The 20,834-nt window shown below is 40.8% G+C and overlaps 1 protein-coding gene across 11 annotated transcripts in view; it reads right to left on the bottom strand.

The window, feature by feature from the left end:
* Positions 1–20,834, bottom strand: part of ubr5 (ubiquitin protein ligase E3 component n-recognin 5) — a 170,989-nt gene that overhangs the window by 126,598 nt on the left and 23,557 nt on the right. For 10 of the 11 annotated variants that reach the window (XM_038810121.1, XM_038810123.1, XM_038810122.1 and 7 more), the window contains exons 3-6: positions 17,550–17,631; positions 4,015–4,091; positions 2,701–2,820; positions 1,082–1,262 (exon numbers count right to left, since the gene is read on the bottom strand). In XM_038810121.1, coding sequence (XP_038666049.1) covers positions 1,082–1,262; positions 2,701–2,820; positions 4,015–4,091; positions 17,550–17,631 — 460 coding nt within the window. The remainder of the gene's footprint in view (positions 1–1,081; positions 1,263–2,700; positions 2,821–4,014; positions 4,092–17,549; positions 17,632–20,834) is intronic. The other variant, XM_038810128.1, reaches the window with a different exon arrangement.

A 20,834-nucleotide genomic window follows, 5' to 3' on the forward strand; every position in this document is an offset into this window, starting at 1 on the left:
CAGACTGTTACAAACAAGCTGTCCTTGCCACAATCCTTTATGGTACGAGGGAAACAAAGGAAATTAGAAGGAGCAACTTTCAGAAACCCAAAAGGGATCTGAACTATGCACACCTTTGTCTCTTGTTTGAACATGCCAATTATTAAAAAACAGATTACATGTTGCAAATAAACCAGATCAATGATAGACACACCAGTTGCATAGCCATAGATTTTATGGAGAAAATAGATTACACATAAAGGGACATTTTGTATCCTTAATAGAATTTCAATCCGAACTCACAATAGTTGAATCCAAAACTACAAAAGAATTTTTGGGTCAGCCAATTTACAAATCTCAGTGCTCAGCTCATTATAATATATATGCACAAATACACCCAGTCTAAAACCCCAAACCCAATTGCAAAGTTTTAACAATATTGACAATTATTTGGCATTGTGCACATTTTCTTATTCATTGTTTCAATTTAGTTATCAAGAATCACCATTAGTAAGAAGCTATAATTACAAACTTGCAATGTGGTTAGCACTGCCAGATATCAGAGTTCAATTTGGCCTTGGTGACTTGAGTTTGCACGTTCTTCCCCCCATGCAAAATCGCCCCTTAGTGTCCAAAGATGTGCAGGTTAGGTGGGAGCTTGCAGGAATAGGTCTGGGGCCTGGATAGGATGCTCTTTCAGAGGGTCGGTGCAGACTCGGTGGGACGAATGGCCACCTTCTGCACTGTAGGGATTCTATGATCATGCTTCTACCATGTGGAATTTAATGCTCAATATCATATCTTTAAAATTTTTGGCTTAACGTTTCAAATTAGACCAATCTTTTTTAATTCTGTCCCAATCCCTTCTCATTCAAGTTCGGGTCTCATTCACCAAAATCTCTCCATGCCTACTAAAGCTCCCTCTAAGTTACATGGATGAACAGCAACTTGGAAGGAACTGTGCAGTCCACCAAATAGTATCCGCACAAGAAGATAGAGGAAACGTCAGTGCCAACCCAATTTAATTGTTTAAGACAAATTCAAATCTTTGCTTGACCCAGTGTAATTAATTCCCTTCCCCTAGCAGCCGCTGTCACATTACCTGAGAGATAAGTTCCTCTGGAATGACCGATGCTGGTATAACTGGCTGTGGCTGACTTCCCAAAAGTCCAGATCCTCGATCACGACCAGTACGTATCACTCTAGTCTGCCTCCTTGAATCTCGTGCCCCTGTTGATGATCTCCCAGAGGCCCCACCACTCACTCCAGAACTCCAACGGCTCCTGAGTGTGCAATTCATGAAGTCTAAGTTAGTTGAACTAATATAATTGGAATTAGAAAGGGGTGAAAACGAAGATTCAGACAAGAAACCTGTGAACACGAGAGATTATAACAAACACCGCTTTTATAATTTCTCCAGGAGCATTTTATGCGTAATAATTTACTCAGAAGCTTCAAAGCTTTTAAATAGCAAACGGCAGAAGGGTTAAAATAATGCATCAGCCAATCGCAGCTTCGAACAAGTGCTTTTCTTAGCCTGGACAAATGAACTGCTGATATGAAATTCAAACATGCATTAAATAATGGGGATCTTTAGTCAAAATCTGTTACTTAACAATGTACATCAGTCAGTGAATATTGGTAATGAAAAATGTAACAAAATAATGCAGCTATAGGCAGGGTGAAGAAAACTTAGACGGTAGAGACAGTATTGTGGAATTAAAGGACTGTGCTGACTAACTATAGTTCTATATGGTGTCCTGCCAAGATACGCAAATTTTGCAATGCAAATATTCAGCTACATCTCAAGGAGTAGATTCTTTTGGATGGAGGAGAAATCTTGATTATGCATCTAAAAATGGGGAGTGGGAGGGGGAAAATCAAGGCCTCCCTTGGTGTATATTCCAAATGCGCACATAATACTACGGTAAACTTATGTAAGACTGTTATTGCTAAAGAATTCTGGTTTAAGTTTTGGAAATATTCATGTGCACATCCAAGGTTCCACATAATAATAAAATGTATAATGTAATGGCTGAGGGTCTGCAATGCATATCAGATAGCACCCAACTTTAGTTAGAAAGACTCAGTAACCACTTTTCTTTACAGATCTCAGGATCCCAATATTTTTCCACTGTTCAAAATGACGGTAGATTTTGGTAGTTGAAATTTTCAGAGGACTATGTCATTGACAAGTATGCCCATTATTTTTAGTCATGTTAAATCCCATTTCACAGATCATTTACAATGCTTCACAGTTGGAATTGTTAATGGATGCACACTAAATAGTTCAAGTCATCTGTTTGCACATGAACAGCATAAAACATTTATTGCTCTGCAAATCTTCTACGGTGTGTGGCAGTGTTAGAAAAGCAATCACCAGAGACCCCATTCATGAATTCAAAGGAATATGCTTGTGCAAGTACCACTTCATTGCCACTACATGTCCAACTGAATTGTTAACAAGTAATTGGTAATGTACACTAGTAACATTTAGCAGCAGAAAGCCCATACACAAGAGGAAACCAAGCATCCCATTTTAGCTGTGAGGAATGATAAGTCACATTCCTGAATGCATCAATGACATGCGCTATAAATAACAGCTAAAATTTACAGCAAGCAGTTTTCAAAACAATTTTCAACCACCCTAGTAAAGCACATTTCTTTGGCACATGGGTTGACTTATAGGTCATGTTGACCTGGAACCCTGCCAAAACTTACCCAAGGGGGTTGCCTGCCAGTCTGCCCAGAGTATCAGAACCAGACAGAAACCATGGGGAATCACTACTCCTGCCTGGCCTGGAAGTCCTTCCTGTGCCTGAACCACTGCTCAACTTTGAACTGGAAACAAAGATGGGAGATGGGTTACAACACAGGTATCCCAAGCCTTGCAGCTCAGGGACTTTACATTTGCTATAACTGGTCAAAGACCAGCCAGAGCAACACCCTTGGGCAATTTTTAGCACTCAAACGTTTATAATGATTTACTACTTTTTTTGTGGCCCGCTGCCCAATAAAAAAAAAAATTAGATATGAAAACAAATTCTGCCTGTGTACTGAAGTGGAAAGTTTTCTTTCATTCCGGCTCAGTTGTAAACTAAAATAAAAATTTGGAATAACACATTAAATTACATTTTTAAACAAGTATAACTGGACAATATGGATTGTAAAACTATTTTAACTTAGGTTTCACGCTTTAATGTGAAAAACAAAAAAATATATTCATTGCCAGAAATTATTTCATCAGCATGGTTGCGGTTTTCTCATGTTACCATAATTCCTTCACAAGTCTTAATTTATACTGAACTAAATTTTTATTTTTAAACATTCATTATTTAGCTTCTTTTTTTTGAAGACTCAAACTTGTCCACAGAAAAAGCAACCTTCAAAAATAAAGCATACACAACTTTGGTTATGCTTCATTTTCACAGATCAAAAGACAAAACCTCATCAGTTCCAGAGATATTGGAGCACAATACCATCACCAGCATGTGCATCCATATGTGTGGCAGAGAAATCCATCTTTAATATCTCAGCATCTGTAATAGATGCACAAGACTGCTGGACATGTTTTAATAGATCATGGCTAAAGTTTAAAGCAGACACGACTGCTGCAATGTGCAGTTACATATTGAAGCAGATAACATACTTTTATAAAATAAATTTAGTCAAAAAGTGTCACCTAATTTAATTCTACAACAAACATGACAAAAAGCACAAAGCTGACCAGAAAACTCTTATAAATAGAACAGTACATCACACTTTTGTAGCCAGATTATACTGCAATTTGATGCTGCTCAATTAAATTTAAAAATATAGAGTTCATCTGCAAAGCTTTGTACAGAACACAAAAGCTACCCACTATTGGGCTCCCCTTCAATGTTTATATTTGCATGCAACAATTACTAGTATCGACTCCAAAAATGTAATTGAATTTGCACGCGCAAAGAATTAGACATTTGAATACACACCTTAAAAAGATAAACTGAAAAATTAAGTATATTGCAGAAATTAACAGCAGAAACAAACACTTACCCATCGCTAGTATCTGGTTTTCCCAACTCCAACCTGTCCGGTTGAACAGCAAAACTAATTCTACAGATGCGGCCATCCTGGGATGTTTGGCGAGAGAGAGTGGGATGTGGGCGGGGTGAAGGGTGGGAAGTTGCAAAAGAAAAGGTACCAGCATGAATTACCATTAAAAAGGTTTAGAAATTCAAGTGATGTCTGTAATGGCTAAAAATAAAAGCCATCAATTATGAGTACACATACTAATGAAAGCCAAGATTTTCACTTAAAGGGAAAATGAGTCAATCATTAATGTAGTTAGTCAAATAATTACAAACCAGTTATTTAGATTCAATGTATGTAGCACATTAACATTAGAATTACCAGACTACCAGCACCTTCAGCAATTCTATACCAAAACACAGACCTTGCCTCAGAAAAATGCAGCTTAAAATGATTGAACCAGAAAGCAAAGATTTTGATTAATACACCTTTTTAAATAATCAATTTTAAGGATGTGCATTTTTAGCCATTCGCCGCGCGGTTGGACAGATCCATTATACCATTAATATACCAAAACTTAATTTGTTTTCTCAGCATTACCAGTTCTTTCGCCACGACATTATACCAATATAATTCATGTTAGACCTGATGATAGTTACAGCTAAAGGGCAAGTTATTTCGATCTGAATTTTGGGCCCAAATGAAGATGAGTGTCGTCAGCAGAGGAGAAGGGTATACTTCCCATTTCACATATAGCAGTTTGAAGCAGAGTAAAGCATTTATTTCAACATGATTCAGTCATCAAACTAATACAACAGCACAGAGATGCAGAATATTTTTTGTTTCCTGTGGGTCACTAGAATAAGAACATCAGACTGCATTTATAAAGTTTAAATTGATTTGAATTAAAATGTATATATCCCAAGGTAGTGATAAGAGATTTTAGTACTGATCGAGGATTTATTTGAGAACAAGGGAACAGTGATAAAAACATAACTTTCCATGTCTCCAAATCCATAAAATTCTCACTAGGTCAACCAGTTCAGAAACCAAACACATACAGGAAGGAATTGCCTTGGTTGAGGACTAATTGAGAGGGTGGGGGGCATACTGCGAGGACCGTGAGTTGTATACTCCTCCATAACGCGTAAATTACATTTTTGTTTTTTTCCAGAGCCATCTTCTAGCCCAAATAAGATTGTCAGTTTAGTAATTATAGGCAGTTTCTGTCACAAACTCTTATCATAAGGAACTGAATGGAAGATCACCTAAATTCATATCATGCTCATCAGCTGACCAAGATTTTTTTTTACTCCTGGCTAAATTTGAACCAAGTGAAATGTCACCTGTATGGAATCCACTGTTCAATCCATCTCCTTCACCTCGCATTTGATATTATCTCACTTTAGGTGTCGGGAGGGGGCAACTTTCAGAGGATAACTAGGAAAAAATAGCTTGCTCATATGGTTTTTTGGAATGTGTAATTCATGTAAAGTACTTGCATTCCTTAAATGTCTGCCCAAAACGTGGATGGACTTAAACATGTAATTCAATCCAACCTCATTTCATTGATTTTTACAGTAAAAAAATACATGGGTGTTGCAGGTTTGAATTCAATCCTTTCAAACATATTTTCTGAGGGTCGTGAGTTTGTAGAACTCTTTCCCAAGGAGTGATAGAATATAGTGAAGTTGGAGAAAGATTAATTCTTAACGAACAAAGGTTTAGGGAGTAGGCAGGATAGTGACGCTGACGTCACATTCAGACCAGCCATTATCTTACGGTGTCGTGAAGCACGCTCGAGACCTACTCCTGCTCCTAATTCATACGTTGAGACTTTTCACTCATGTTCTTCTCCCTCTAGGGAAAACAACAGCTTTAAAACAAAACTTAGGCAAATGATCCTACAGCAGGTCTTTTGCTGCCTCAAGTAACATTGTACTGCAGACTTTGAATTCTCAATGGCTCTGAATGAAGCTTCACAGTTACACTGGCCTCAATCTTACTGCTGCTCTCAAACTCAAATCAGGAATTAACAAAAATCCAGCTCAACCCACAACAATAATGACAAATTGTTGTCGAACGTCTTGATATTCTCTACTTGACAATGATTGCATAGGGGCAAGGTGCTTCCCCCATAGTTAAGAGGCAGAAAGGATACTTTGATGCATTTTTATCATATGCATTTTTTTAAATATATGCATGCAGATCTCTCATACATTGCTCAGACTACACTGGATCATAGGCTATCAAAACAGAAGTGGTTATAGCACATAATGGAAAATCAATTCTATTATGGTAAATTTAATATTACAAATTGTGCTCAAGGTAATTCAGAGTTTAATCTATGTTCAGGCTGCATATCAAATCACTGTCTTGCCTATTACATTAAAAACATTCTCACTCTCAGTTAAGATACAGCAGATCTTGTAATCCAGTATTTTCAGGTGGAGTGTTTCTTCGCATACCGTGGCATCTTTTTGAAATATAACGTGAAAACTAAAGCAATACTTGGAAATGCAGCAAGTCAAAATTTGCTATCAAAACCTTTCTGGCTCGATGCATGAATGGATAAATTGACACGGTGTGCCAGTGAAGTGATTTTTCCAAGAACATCATTTAAGAGTTGGTTTGAAGAAACAATGGAAAAAAACAACTGAAGCTCAGCCTAAGTGCAAAATAAAAATCTAATGATTTCCAGAACAAAATTTGTTCTGTTCCCATATGAAATATCCTACACACAGTAGTAATCTGGGTCAGTGAAAATCCACAGATATCGGTTCAGCAGAGTAGCACCAATCACTAGAGCCTTAAATTAAAACCGAAATAATGCAAGTTCATCTCTGTCGATTGAAGAGCTAAGTATATTCAACAGTGGAAGGAACACACTAAACAAGACAACCAAACTCTCCCTCTGCCAAGCAGTAGGAAAGCTACACAAAAATAGGTGGGAAGGAAAGTGGTGAGAATGACTGTCTTCAGAAGGATATAGACACGTTAAGTGAATGGGTAAAAACTTGGTACATGCAATATAATGCAAGAAAGTGTGATGCAATATAATGTAGGTAAGTGTGAAGTTATTTAAATGGAGGAAGACTGCAGAAAGCTGCAGCACAGAGGGAATTGGAGGTCCTTGTGCATAATTCACAAAAAGCTAGCATGCAAGTTCAGCAGTTAATAGGGACGGCAAGTTGAATGCTAGCCTTTATTTCAAAGGGAATGGAGTATAAAAATTGGTGTGTCCAGCTAGAACTATACAAAGCACTCGTTAGACGACACCTGGAATCGGTGAACAGATTTGCTCACCTTACCTAAAGAAATATATACTGGCATTGGAGGCAGTCCAGGGAAGGTTCACTAGGTTTCATAGCATTTACAGTGCAGAAAGAGGTCATTCAGCCCATCGAGTCTGCAACAGGTCTTTGAAAGAGCACCCTACCCAAGCCCCATAACCCCATAATCCCAACCAACACTAAAGGGCAATTTTGGTCACTAAGGGACAATTTAGCATGGCCAATCCACCTAACCTGCACATCTTTGGACTGTGGGAGGAAACCGGAGCACCGGGAGGAAACCCATGCACACACGGGGAGAACGTGCAGACTCCGCTCAGACAGTGACCCAAGCTGGGAATCGAACCTGGGACCGGGGAGCTGTGAAGCAATTGTGCTAACCACTATGCTACCATGCTGCCCAGGTTGATCCTGGGTATGGAGGGATTTTCTTATGAGGAACATTGAGTATATTGGCCTGTACTCAATGGAGTTTACAAGAACGAGAGGTGACCTTATTGAGGCATAAATATATATATATTTAAAGTACCCAATTCTTTTTTTCCAATTAAGGGGCAATTTAACCTGGCCAATCCACCTACCCTGTAGAATGTGCAAACTCCACATGGACAGTGACCTGGGACCGTGATCGAACCGGGATCCTCAGCGCCATGCAGCAACATTCTTGCCACTGTGCTGCCCCTTTAGGATTCAGGGCACTTGGCAGGGTGGATGCTGAGAGGTTGTGTCCATTTGTGGGAGAGTCTAGGACCAGAGGACATAATCTCAGAGTAAGTGGTCACCCATTTAAGACAGAGATGAGGAGGAATTTCTTCTCAGAGGGTAGTTAATCTGTGGAATTCTTTACCGCAGAGGGGTCTAGAGGCTGGGTCCTTATGCTTGCCCAAGGTGGAGATGGACTAATTTTTAAATTAGGAAGGGAATCAAGGGTTGAGGAAAGGCAGGAAAGTAGAGTTGAGGATCACATCAGATCAGTCATAATCTCAATAGATGGCATTGATGGACTGAATGGCCTATTTCTACTCCTACTTCTTATGGTTTAGCCACCCGCATCCCAAGTAGGTGGGGGCAAGAGGGGAAAATATGGCCTCATAATACCACCGCAGGGAGGTGCGCATGGTTGGAAATTAAAAGAGAATAGGTTTAGGTTAAGTTCTGATGTCCCTATAATATTCAAATATCTTACTGAGACACATCCCCCATTCTTCTGACACTTCCAGATGTGCTGATGCTTATCCCCTGCTCCCTCTGTGACACTACATTTTTAGATAATTGTCCAAAATTATTGCTCCCTTCTTTCCTTTCTCTCATTGCATGCTCAAGGCCCTGCCACACTGCTCCTCTTTTGTCTCTCTCTTCAAGTTAAAGCAAGCCATGTATGGAGAAATACTGCCAGATGAAGAATTATTTACAAGATGTAGGATTAATAAGAATTCTCCTAGGTTAAATATTAGCATTTAAGTTCTAAACCATGAACTGTGGCAGTAAAAGGAATGCAGATATAAGCCAGTATTCAAGCAGACGATATGCTTCACTTATAGCCAAAGCCCTTGAAAATTACAATCTCAATGCGGTCATCAAGAAACTACACATTAGTTGAAATATGCAATTTGGGAAATTGTGCATCATACAGAAGGGATTCACTGTCGATTGTTTAAGTAAACTTCATGTCCTCCATAACTCCAGGTGCATTTTTACTACTCAATATCTAGCAGAACTGCAGTGTTCACCCAGGAAACGCAACAAACTCCCTTTGCTATATATACACCTTCATGTAGAATCATACACTCGAGTCCGTCTTCACGGTGGAAGACGCTAATAATAGGAAAAAGTATTAGGGAAATTAATGTGGCTAAAGGCCGACAAGTCCCCTGGACCTGATAGGCTGCATCCTAGGATATTAAAAGGAGGTAGCTACAGAGATAGTGGTTGCACTGATAATAATCTTCCAAGAATCTGTAAATTTTGGAAAAGTCTGAGCGATTGGAAAGCTGCCACATAACACCTTTATTCATAAAAATGGAAGGAGACAAAAAGTAACTACAGGCTAATTAACTTAACTTCTGTCATTGGGAGAATGTTAGAGGCCATTATAAAGGATGAAAGAGCAGAGTATTTAAAAATGCACAATATAATCAAGCAGTCAGCATGAAGAGAAAATCATACCTTTTTTTTATAAATGTTTTTTATTGAGTTTTCATGTTTTATATATGACAAGTTACAAATTGTTAGAGAGAAAAAAAAGACACAAAAATTTAACATGTATATTTACAGGTAAGCATCTTTATAACAACAATTGTGGCCGCCCCCTTTAGCCAGCATACATATTCTACATTCCCCAATATGGCCGAGGCACATGTTTATAGGCATTTATTTATAGTTTGGTTTTGGGCCTTAGCTTGCCATCAAACCCCCATAACGAACCCGTAACCCCCCCCCCCCCCCCCCCCCCCCCCACCTTCCCCCGATTCCCGTCCATTTTCCCCCGATTCTAGGCCACCCGGCTATTCTTCCTTTTGTACGTTGGCCACAAACAGGTCCCGGAACAGTTGCATGAATGGCTCCCACGTTCTATGGAAGCCGTCGTCTGACCCTCGGATGGCGAATTTGATTTTCTCCATTTGGAGAGATTCCGAGAGGTCGAACAGCCAGTCTGCAGCTCTGGGCGGTGCTGCTGACCGCCAGCCAAACAGGATTCTACGGCGGGCGATCAGGGAGGCAAAGGCAAGGGCGTCCGCCCTCCTCCCCAGGAATAGATCTGGCTGGTCTGAAACCCCGAAGACCGCCACTATCGGGCATGGCTCCACTCTCACTCCCACCACTTTGGACATAACCTCGAAGAAGGCTGTCCAGTAATCCACAAGTCTGGGGCAAGACCAGAACATATGGGCGTGGTTGGCCGGGCATCTTTGGCACCGTTCACATCTGTCCTCCATCTCCGGGAAGAACCTGCTCATACGGTTTCTCGTTAAGTGGGCTCTATGTACCACTTTTAGTTGCGTCAGGCTGAGCCTTGCACACGTGGAGGTGGAGTTGACCCTATGCAGTGCTTCGCTCCAGAGTCCCCACCCTATCTCCATCCCCAGGTCGTCCTCCCATTTCCTTCTTGTTGCGTCCAGTACGGTGTCGTCCCTTTCTACCAGTCGGTCATACATGTCGCTACAGTTCCCTTTCTCTAGGATACTTGCGTCCAGTAGGTCTTCCAGTAGAGTCTGTCGTGGCGGTTGTGGGTACGTCCTTGTCTCCTTTCTTAGGAAGTTTTTGAGCTGCAGGTACCGTAGCTCGTTCCCCCCAGCTAGCTGAAATTTCTCTGTCAGTTCGTCCAGTGTTGCGATCCTGTCGTCCGTGTATAGGTCCCTGACTGTCAGTGTCCCCCCGTCCTGCCTCCACCTTTTGAAGGTGGCGTCAGTCAGTGCTGGTGTGAACCTATGGTTGTTGCAGATGGGAGCCTTGTCCGACATTTTGGTCAGGCCAAATTGCTGCCGCAGTTGGTTCCAGGATTGGAGGGTGGCTGTCACCACTGGGCTCCTGGAGTGTTTTTTGGGTGGGGATGGGAGTGCTGCCGTGGCGAGGGCCCAGAGGGAGGTCCCCATGCAGGAGGCCTCCTCCGCACGCACCCACTCAGCTTCTGGCTCCTGATCCATCCCCTTACTCACTCGGCTGTTGCCGCCCAGTGGTAGAATTGTAGATTCGGGAGGGCTAGCCCCCCCCTGGATTTTGTTTTTTGTAGGACCTTCTTTGGGATCCTAGCATTTTTACCCCCCCCCCATTCGAACGCCATGATAAGTTTGTCCAGTGCTTTGAAAAAGGCCTTGGGGATGTAGATCGGAATGGATCTAAACAGGAAGAGGAACCTGGGCAGTACGTTCATTTTGATCGTCTGGACTCTCCCCGCGAGGGAGAGCGGGAGTGTGTTCCATCTTTGCAGGTCCTTTTTAACTTCCTCCGTCAGGCTGGTGAGGTTCCATTTGTGGATCCCTTTGAGAAAATCATACCTGACAAAAAATTAGAGTTCTTGGAGGTGGCAATGAGCAGGATAGATGAAGGGGAACCAACAGATGAAATACACGTGGATTTCCAAAAAGCATTTGATAAGGTAGGAAACTGTGCAGTTATGCACTTGGGTAGGATGAAGGAGCTGAATATTATTTAAATGGGAAAAGACTGCAGAAAACGCAGTACAGAGGGATTTGGGGGTCCGAGTCCTCGGCATTGCAAAAATCACAAAAAGCTAGCATGCAAGTTCAGCATGTAATAGGGAAGGCAAATGAAATGTTGGCCTTTATTTCAAAGGGAATGGGGTAATAAGGATAGGGAAGTCCTGCTAAAACTGTACAAGACATTAGTTAAACCACACCTAACTGACACGAACAAGATGGGCTGAATGGCCTCTTTCTGTGCTGCAACATTTCTGTGATTCTGTGAATGCAGTCTACAGTTTTGATACCCTTATCCAAGAAAAAATATACTGGTGCTGACGGTAGTCCAGAGAAGGTTCATTCAGTTAATGCTGGGTATGGAGGATTTGCTTACAAGAGGTTAAGTAGATTAGGCTTGTACTCATTTAGAAGAATGAGGGGTAACCTTATTGAGACATGTGGATTCTTCGGGGGCTTGATAGGGTAAATGATGAAAGGATGTTTCCTCTTGTGGTTGAGTCTAGGACCAGAGGGCATAATCTCAGAATAAGGGGTTGTCCATTTAAAGAGATGAGAAGGAATTTCTTCTTTCAGTGGGTAGTGAGTCTTTGGAATTCTTTACTGCAAAGAACTGTAGAAGCAGAGTCATTAAGCATGTTCAATGCCGAGATAGACAGATTTTATTAATCAGCATGGGAATCAAGGGTTATGGCAATATGGCAGGAAAGTAGAATTGAGGATCATCAGATCAGCCATGACCTCATTGAATGAAGGAGCAGACTTGATAGGCTGAGTGGCCTAATTCTGTTCCTACGTCTTACAGTTGTATGCTCCTGTTTCTTGAAGGCAGGTCGAAAAGCACTCTCAAGTAGTTTATTTCACATTTTAAAAATGAATTTGTATTTCTTGCCATCCTGGTACCACTACTAACTCATTCAGAAGCCAGTTGAACTCGGAAAACAGACGTTAAATCTTTTACTTGAAACTAGATTTGTTTGCAGAATTCAAGATTTCAAATGCCTGCCTCACCCCTAACCAATGCAGTCTTTATGTACTCAAAGTAATCAATGCCCTTCACCAGTGTATCCTTAACCTTGATAATCCAATATACCATTAGCAACCATAAAAATAATAAAACTTGACAGTCAATATTCTAAACAAAAAAGTTAACAGTTCGAAATCCAACTTTTAATAGAGCCATGAGCGAGATCCTCTAACCCAGTGTTTAAACAAACTTTTTGACCAATGTGACCTCATTTTAATGCCTCTGACTTTGTGACCCCAGAGTGAAAATTGGTGAGGAGGGGGGGAAAATGATAATTAAGGAGTCCATTTGCCCTTTTTAAAAAAAGCAAAGATGCACTTTTTTTTTTAAAATGCTGTGGTTACAGCAAATCAGGCCTCAGAACAGATTATGCCATGCCCACTGACAAAAAAAAACCCGAACACGTAAAAGGGACCTTGCAGCTGTCAAAACTCAGATCAGGCTCCACAGCCGCCACGGAACTCTCAACCCCAAATTCTCATACTGAGACACACCACTGGGGTTGCAGCCCACAGCTTAGGAACCCATGCTCTAAACCCACCTTATAGAATCCCTACAGTGCAGACAGACACTATTTGGCCCATTGAGTCTGCATCGGCTCTCTGAAAGAGCATCCTACCTTGGCACGCCCCCCAGCCCTGTCCCTGCAACCCCACCTAGCCTGCACATCTGTGGACTGTGGAACATGCAGACTCCACAGTCAGCCGAGGCTGGAATTGAACCCAGGTTCTTGGCGCTGTGAGGCAGCTGCGTTAATCACTGTGCCACTGTGCCATTCTTCAAATCAGTGTGCCAAGGGTGGTCCACTCGGCTGCGCCATTACACAAAACAACATGCCCTCACTTTAACATGGGATCTTGTGGAACCTGTGTGCATGCAGCTACACTCCTCGCTGAGCAACAGATGAAAATACTTTTCAAAGCTCAAGTAACAAGTAATCCATTTCTCCCCCTGGGAACCCGTAACACAAAATAATCCTTACCCTCGGCTTTCTGACTTTAAATGCAAAGTCAATAGTTTATTTTACAAATAAAAATCTAACCTTTTTGCATTATCAAAACAAAATTTAAAACCACATTTCTTAAGGTCATGTAAGGATTCCAATACATAGATAGAACATACAGTGCAGGAGGCCATTTGGCCCATCGAGTCTGCACCAACCCACTTAAGCCCTCACTTCCACCCTATCCCCGAACCCAATAACCCATCCTAACCTTTTTGGACAATAAGGGCAATTTATCATGGCCAATCCACCTAACCTGCACATCTTTGGACTGTGGGAGGAACCGGAGCACCCAGAGGAAACCCACGCAGCCATGGGGAGAACGTGCAGACTCCGCATAGACAGTGACCCAGTGGGGAATCAAACCTGGGACCCTGGCGCTGTAAACAAGTGCTATCCACTTGTGCTAGCGTGCTGCCCATTGATACACCATCATGCTATTCCGAAGAGGCAGAACAATGGGTCCTGAATAAAATTCACTGATCCTTTCGTTTATGTGGATTGTACGGCAATCTATTGCAGTATTCCCAGCACTAAAAACATCACTAGGTGATTTACCAAAAGGAGAAGATTCTTTTTATTAAAATTCTTAATTTTATATACTTCTTGTTATCGCAATTACTTCCTGCACCTTTCTATCATCAAATGCAATTGTATTAAATGTCTCTACCATCACTGTCCTTCGATTAGTTGTTTCTTCCAATATGATCTCTGAATATTACAACTTTTCTAGTTTACATATTAGATGTACCACACTCCAACAGCTAGATTTCAGGCCCTAAGGATCGGTGTTCTTTTTATTTCTCAATGTAGCTTTCAGGATCAGAATGTTCTAACGTTTTCTGTACCTTCATTTGTTGGACAACCTCCTGTCACATTTTCCCTGCAGTTGATGGTAGTGTTAAAATATATTAGTTGCTCTTGGTCATTGCTTCAAAAATTAAATTTTTTGAAAATTACACTTCCCATTCTAGGCCGTGAAAAACAGGGGTCAGTCCGACTTGGACAAATTAAACGACAACATTCATATTGTTCCTGGCCCAAGGTCAGGGAGTTGAGAAGTGGAGATGGCCAAAAATAGATTTTTTTTTGATGTAAAGACTGTTCCTACCTCTTGTTTGGAAAGAGTTGGTGCTTTTCAAACCTAAATACGTGGCCAGCCTATCTCACTTCCTTCAGATTCACTCCTCAGCTCACCTATATGCTTTGCATTACATCACTCCGGACTTTCCTGCTGCTCCACCCGCCCCGCCAACTTGCTTTTCTCCATTCCTCTTCAATCAACACAAACACTCAACTTACAAAGTAACATACTGAAGTCTGAATTATAACCATCACTGGCTGGGAGGTGTAATGCAGCATGACCTCTGTTCCTCGGAAGATTGTACTGTGTCTTAATCCTCTGTGCAATGCAAGTCCACTTTAAAAAAAAAGTAAAGACTTTGCAATAGCAGCTTTTCCTCTTTATTTTGACCCCCAACCCCAATCCGAAAGGGACTTTTATCTTGAGGGCAATAGTTATCCAGTGTGAAACTTGTGGTGCAGCAGGAAGCCTATCATGCTTTTATTGATGAGAGTACAGTGTATGGAAATAAATCCAAACTATTTAACTAGTTTATGGAAATAAATCCAGACGATTTAGCTACTTTATTGAAATAAATCGCAGAATATTTAACTATGTGAATGTACATTTCCAAAGTTGCATAATTAGTAACGAGCTGAGGCAATCGATTCCCCTTGCCACTTGTTTGGTCAATGTCTCCCATTTCTTTCCACGCCCTCTTACAATTGCACTCAAGAGCTGCCAATTCAAACAGCTGTTCCTCTCCTCAGAAGGATGAAACATGTGTTGGGGCATGTTTCCTTGGCATCAAAAATTTAAACATTGTTCAAACAATTATCCACGTTAGTGAGCCACTGAAGCACAAATGTTAGCGGTGACCTTAGTTCTGCCCTTGCACAACATACAAAAGATCACAAAATTGCACTCAACATTAACCTTGTGTTTTTTTTTAAAACAACAAAAAAAAACCTGGAACACAGAGGATCATCTTAACAGCACAGAGCCAGAGTGGACCAAGCAGTTTTAAATAAGACATTTTTTTTTCTTTCAAACAATCCATATACTAACCATTCCCAATTGCAGTCAGAGAGCAATCAAAAATATGCTCAACAATCCACCCACGGTTGTCTTGTGCTTTCAGATGGTCAGCAATGTGCCCTGTAAGCTGCAAGCGTGCAGCTGCACAGCAACTGTGCAGTGCTCATAAGTTGGCCCCTTTTACACAACACGCATGCATGGCAATGCAAAAGATTGCAAAGATAGAACATTCAAATGAGCAAGCAGTGGGCAATGTAACAATTTGGGGGTGGGGTGGGATGTGGTCACTGATGGTCAATCCTAAAGTCAGTATTTCCCAACTACTGTTTCCTGTTCCACATCCGTAAAGGCCATCAAAATATACATATCAACATATGAAGGAACATATCAACGCCCTAAAGGCGATGTAGAGAAAGGCCACAGGATTGAACCCTTGTATCAAAAGACCAATGCTCTTCGCCCTTGTAAAGAAATCAGATTGTTCACCTAAGCAACATTGGAAAGATAGAGTAGGAAAACTTAATTAAACTATTGCAGGACAATGAGACTTCCACATCAACTGCTGAAAGGAAAGCGCAAAGGGTGACAAGAGGAGAACCTCTTCAGTGAAGATCAATACAACTTGTAATTATATAGCGATTTTAATGTCATAAAATGTTCCTCAGTATTTTACATGAGCATAATCACCAAGTCAAAGAAACATGACATTGGAAAGGTCAGCAGACTCCTGGAGTCATGATGTTGCCGAGGCAGCAGCATGCAAATGAGAAATATGAACGAGTCAAGGAGACCAGGCGAAATCTTCCCGGCAGGGTAGTGAAGGCAACAATTCCAATAAATCAAGATCAGTTGGGCAGTGCAATAGGAAACAGTATATATTAGGATGAGCTGTATTCTTGAGCTTGTTTTCAGGATGCTAAAAATTGTAATGGGCTCCACCCAGTTTTTGCTCTAATTTTAACCCTACTTCAGTGGCATATGCAATCCCCTATAAACAAGAGGTGCAACTTCTTTGCACAAATATGCCATGGCAAGATCAAGGTGGTACGGTGAGCACAATTACTTCCATCAAACATACAGCTTCCTCATTTTTTGCCAGCCACCGAGAAATATAGTAAGATAGTAATATGGGCAGCATGGTAGCATTGTGGATAGCACAATCGCTTCACAGCTCCAGGGTCCCAAGTTCGATTCTGGCTTGGGTCACTGTCTGTGCGGAGTCTGCACATCCTCCCCGTGTGTGCGTGGGCTTCCTCCGGGTGCTCCGGTTTCCTCCCACAGTCCAAAGATGTGCAGGTTAGGTGGATTGGCCATGATAAATTGCCCTTAGTGTCCAAAATTACCCTTCGTGTTGGGTGGGGTTACTGGGTTATTGTGATAGGGTGGAGGTGTTAACCTTGGGTAGGGTACTCTTTCCAGGAGCCGGTGCAGACTCGATGGGCCTAATGTCCTCCTTCTGCACTGTAAATTCTATGTCTATAGTATTTGATGCTCCTGGCTGGTGCTGGAAGGCAAACAATAATTTCAGAACTATGTATATACTCGGGTGTGGCCTTGGCTGCTGCGCAACATAAATTATGTGGCATAAACAGCCCAAGCGCTGGAAGTACTGGATGATTTGATTGCAGAGTGAAAAAGTGGCAGAATCACAAAAAAACTTCACACATCAGAAAAGAAACTACCCCAGAACATCTTAATCGCGGAAAGTAATTTATAACATTGCATATAAGCGACCCAAAACATTTCATTTTAAGATAAATGATCATGCACCAAAGTTGGATCTTATTTCAATTATCCTGTCATTGCAAACAGACTTCATTTTAATGACATTTTCAAATGTTTCTGTTAGAAACAAAAATTGTTTTTGTTTCTCTAATCCCTCAAGGAATATTAATGAAAATTAATTTCCAGGTCATCACTTTAGATAAGCATTATCGATGTAATCATTTAATAGACATTCTTAATAAATATACGCTACCTCTAGGAGAAATGCAGCATGGTTTGGTCCTACCACGCACTGCTTAATTGTGGCCTGTTCCAAAACATTCAGAGGTGGGTGACTGAAAAGAAATTGCAAAGTCACTCGAGATGTAATAATGTACTGCACAACATGCTGAAAATTTGTTGCTCTCTTTTCCATTTCTCAAGTTTTTTTACACCGCATTTCTCAATCAACAAACTGGAAACCTAGTCCCAAGCCTCCATTCATGTCACTTATTAACTACTACTGGTACACACCCAAAGGTGGATCTCCTGTCAAGGGAAATTCCTGGCTTCCACCTGGCAGCTCTGTACATTTGCACTGATCAAGACCGAAAAGTCATAACCTATAAAGCTGAGTTGCACCATTCTATTGTGAATTCCAAACACACTGCTATTCCTGAACATATGTAGTTGAAACTGCCAAATGCTATAACCAAAATTAATTTATTCAGATTTAAAATGAAAACATATTCAAAATAGCAAACTGATCCATATCAGTGGAGTAGCATAATCACTGTTAGGTTTTAGTGAATCACTGCCAATTGTGTTTTACTTCAAAGGGAGCCCACTAACCAAGGATATTAGGACCTGCAAACAAATCATTTTAGCTTTAAGTAAAGCATTTTTAACGCATTTTTCACAATTGGTCATATTGACCTAGTAATAAGAATTGATCAGAGTGATTTTCAGATCCTACAACAATAGCCCTCAAATTCAAACGCCACCTGTACTGGAATAAGTTGCATACTTATATGTTGCATTGTAATTGCAGTGCATTTCAGCCTCCAAAAAGTACGTTTAATGTTTGTTCGGATTCCAGTGACTAACAATTAGCAAGATCATTTGAAGATGTCAACATTACTTTGTGATTTAATGTTAGCTTTTTAAACCAAAACACTTCAAATGTTCTATTTATTCCAAATGCTAATTTATCCTAAATGTTTATCAAAATGTGGAATTACACATTATAAAATGCAGCCTTGGGGCGGCACGGTGGTACAGTGGTTAGCATTGCTGCCTACGGCGCTGAGGACCCGGGTTCGAATCCCGGCCCTGGGTCACTGTCCGTGTGGAGTTTGCACATTCTCCCCGTGTCTGCGTGGGTTTCACCCCCACAACCCAAAGATGTGCAGGATAGGTGGATTGGCTACGCTAAATTGCCCCTTAATTGGAAAAAATAATTGGGTACTCTAAATTTATAAAAAAAAAAATGCAGCCTTGAATACATTTATAAATGAGGCTGCAAAATTCAATAAGATTTAAAATTGGAAGAGAAAATATTACTGCAATTATCATGAACATTCCATCAGGCAAATGACAAAATTATTGAATGAAAAAATGTTCTAGTACACCAAGTCTCAATTCACAACTTTCTTTATTCAACCTTTTAACTACTTGAACGCTAGTCAAGATACCAGCAGTAAATTACTAACCATGGTTCTTGCAGCATTACAAAATAGCTGCCCATGGCAAAAACCATATGAAAATTGTGCAACGGAAATTTTCAATAGTGAAGACACCCACAATTCCTTATGGTTTGGTGAAATGTAGTAAACTCTTGAATTCGAGATATATGCAAATCGATATTTTAAATAATAGAAAGCTGATAATTCACAAGTAAAAGAAAGGTATTTGATTTAATTCCCTTCAAACTAGTGTGCTGGAAAAGGGAATAGGGAGAGAAAATTGACAGAAAACTGTAGGTTGGAGATCCAAATCCCAAACTAGGACTTGAACATGTAATCTAAATTGAAACTTCAATACATGCTGGACTATCTAAATACTCCCAGGGGCCGGTTATCTCAGTTAGGTGGATGGCTGGTTTGTGAAGCAAAGTGAGCCAACAGCGGGAGTTCAATTCTCGTATCGATTGAGGTTATCCATGAAGGCCCTGCCTTCTCAACCTTCTCCCTCACCCGAGGTTTGGTAGCCCTCAGGTTAAATCACCACCAGTCAGCGCTCTCTTTAGAAAAAGGGGAAAGCATCCAAGTCATTTGGGGCTATGGCGACTTTCATTTCCTTCAGATACTTTTGGGGCTTATAATCAGGACACTACACTATTTGTTCCATTTAACAAGTATTCCCCTTTTGATTGTTGCTATCATACTACTTGCACGCTTAACATTAAATTGTATTTACATATGTTGGTCCAGCGAAGTAAAAAAATTGGTTTCAAACAGGACTGCGGATTTCAGCTTCGGATGAGGAAAATTGTTCACACGAGTAATGCCGAGAATTTTACATCTTCTAGTTTGGAAATTATGCGTCAAAAAATTGCTTTAATAGCAGGGGGATGGTATTTATACATCTTGACTAACAAGCATGTTATTTGTGAAGCAACATTAATTTAAAATGCTCTCTACAAGAATAACCCTTTTCCTCCAAGGAGCCGAAGAGTTTGACAATATTTGCAGGGGACACACGTGCAGCAGTTGTTTTTAAATTGTGCCAAAGGATACAGGCCATCACGATACAAACCTCTTCTAATCAATCACGCACGCGCACGCACACACACGAGAGTTAAAAGACCACTCTTCCTGCAAGCATTGTGTGAATAGTGAATTACAAAGGGTCACCAGTACAGCTGTTTAACATGATGGAAGTGATGCATTTATAAGAATGAATATTTTTTATAAAGTTGAAGTGTGGGATGAGAGATTATACAGTTTACTTTGGAGTCTGGTTTGTTACTTAGTCAATCTGCTGCAATTAAAAGTAACGTGGAATTCACTTTCCCTTGTCCCGAAATTCCTTTAATTTAGGAAATCCCAGAAACTAATCAAAAGTACCAGTACGTTAAAAGGAATGAATGTGCAGCACACAAGGTATGCTCAGCCAAGCAATGTCTATGGTACTCTACTTTCTGGGGCAATTTAGCTTGGCCAATCCACCTCCCTGCACATCTTTGGACAGTGACGCAGGGCTGGGATCGAACCCAAGTCCTTGGCGCCCTACGGCTGCAGTATTAACCACTGCACCACCATGCCGCCCAAAATTCTTGATTTTCAAGATGTATTTTACAAATATCAGAAATTGACAGCCTTAAATGATGCCCATTATGCATGTGGCAGCCAAAAGAGCTATCCAGCCAATACCACATTCCAGCTCTTCTTCCATAACTTTGGATAAGTGCATATCTAAACTTCACATTAAAGAAAACATTCTGAAGATTACTGCCTCTACCATCCTTCCAGACATCGAGCACTGCATCACCTCTGATGGGTGAAAATATTTCTCAACTCCCCTTCCACCAATTACTTTAAATCTATCTCCTCAACCC

The sequence above is a fragment of the Scyliorhinus canicula genome, chromosome 10, assembly GCF_902713615.1.
Source record: "Scyliorhinus canicula chromosome 10, sScyCan1.1, whole genome shotgun sequence".
Classification (NCBI taxonomy): Eukaryota; Metazoa; Chordata; class Chondrichthyes; order Carcharhiniformes; family Scyliorhinidae; genus Scyliorhinus; species Scyliorhinus canicula.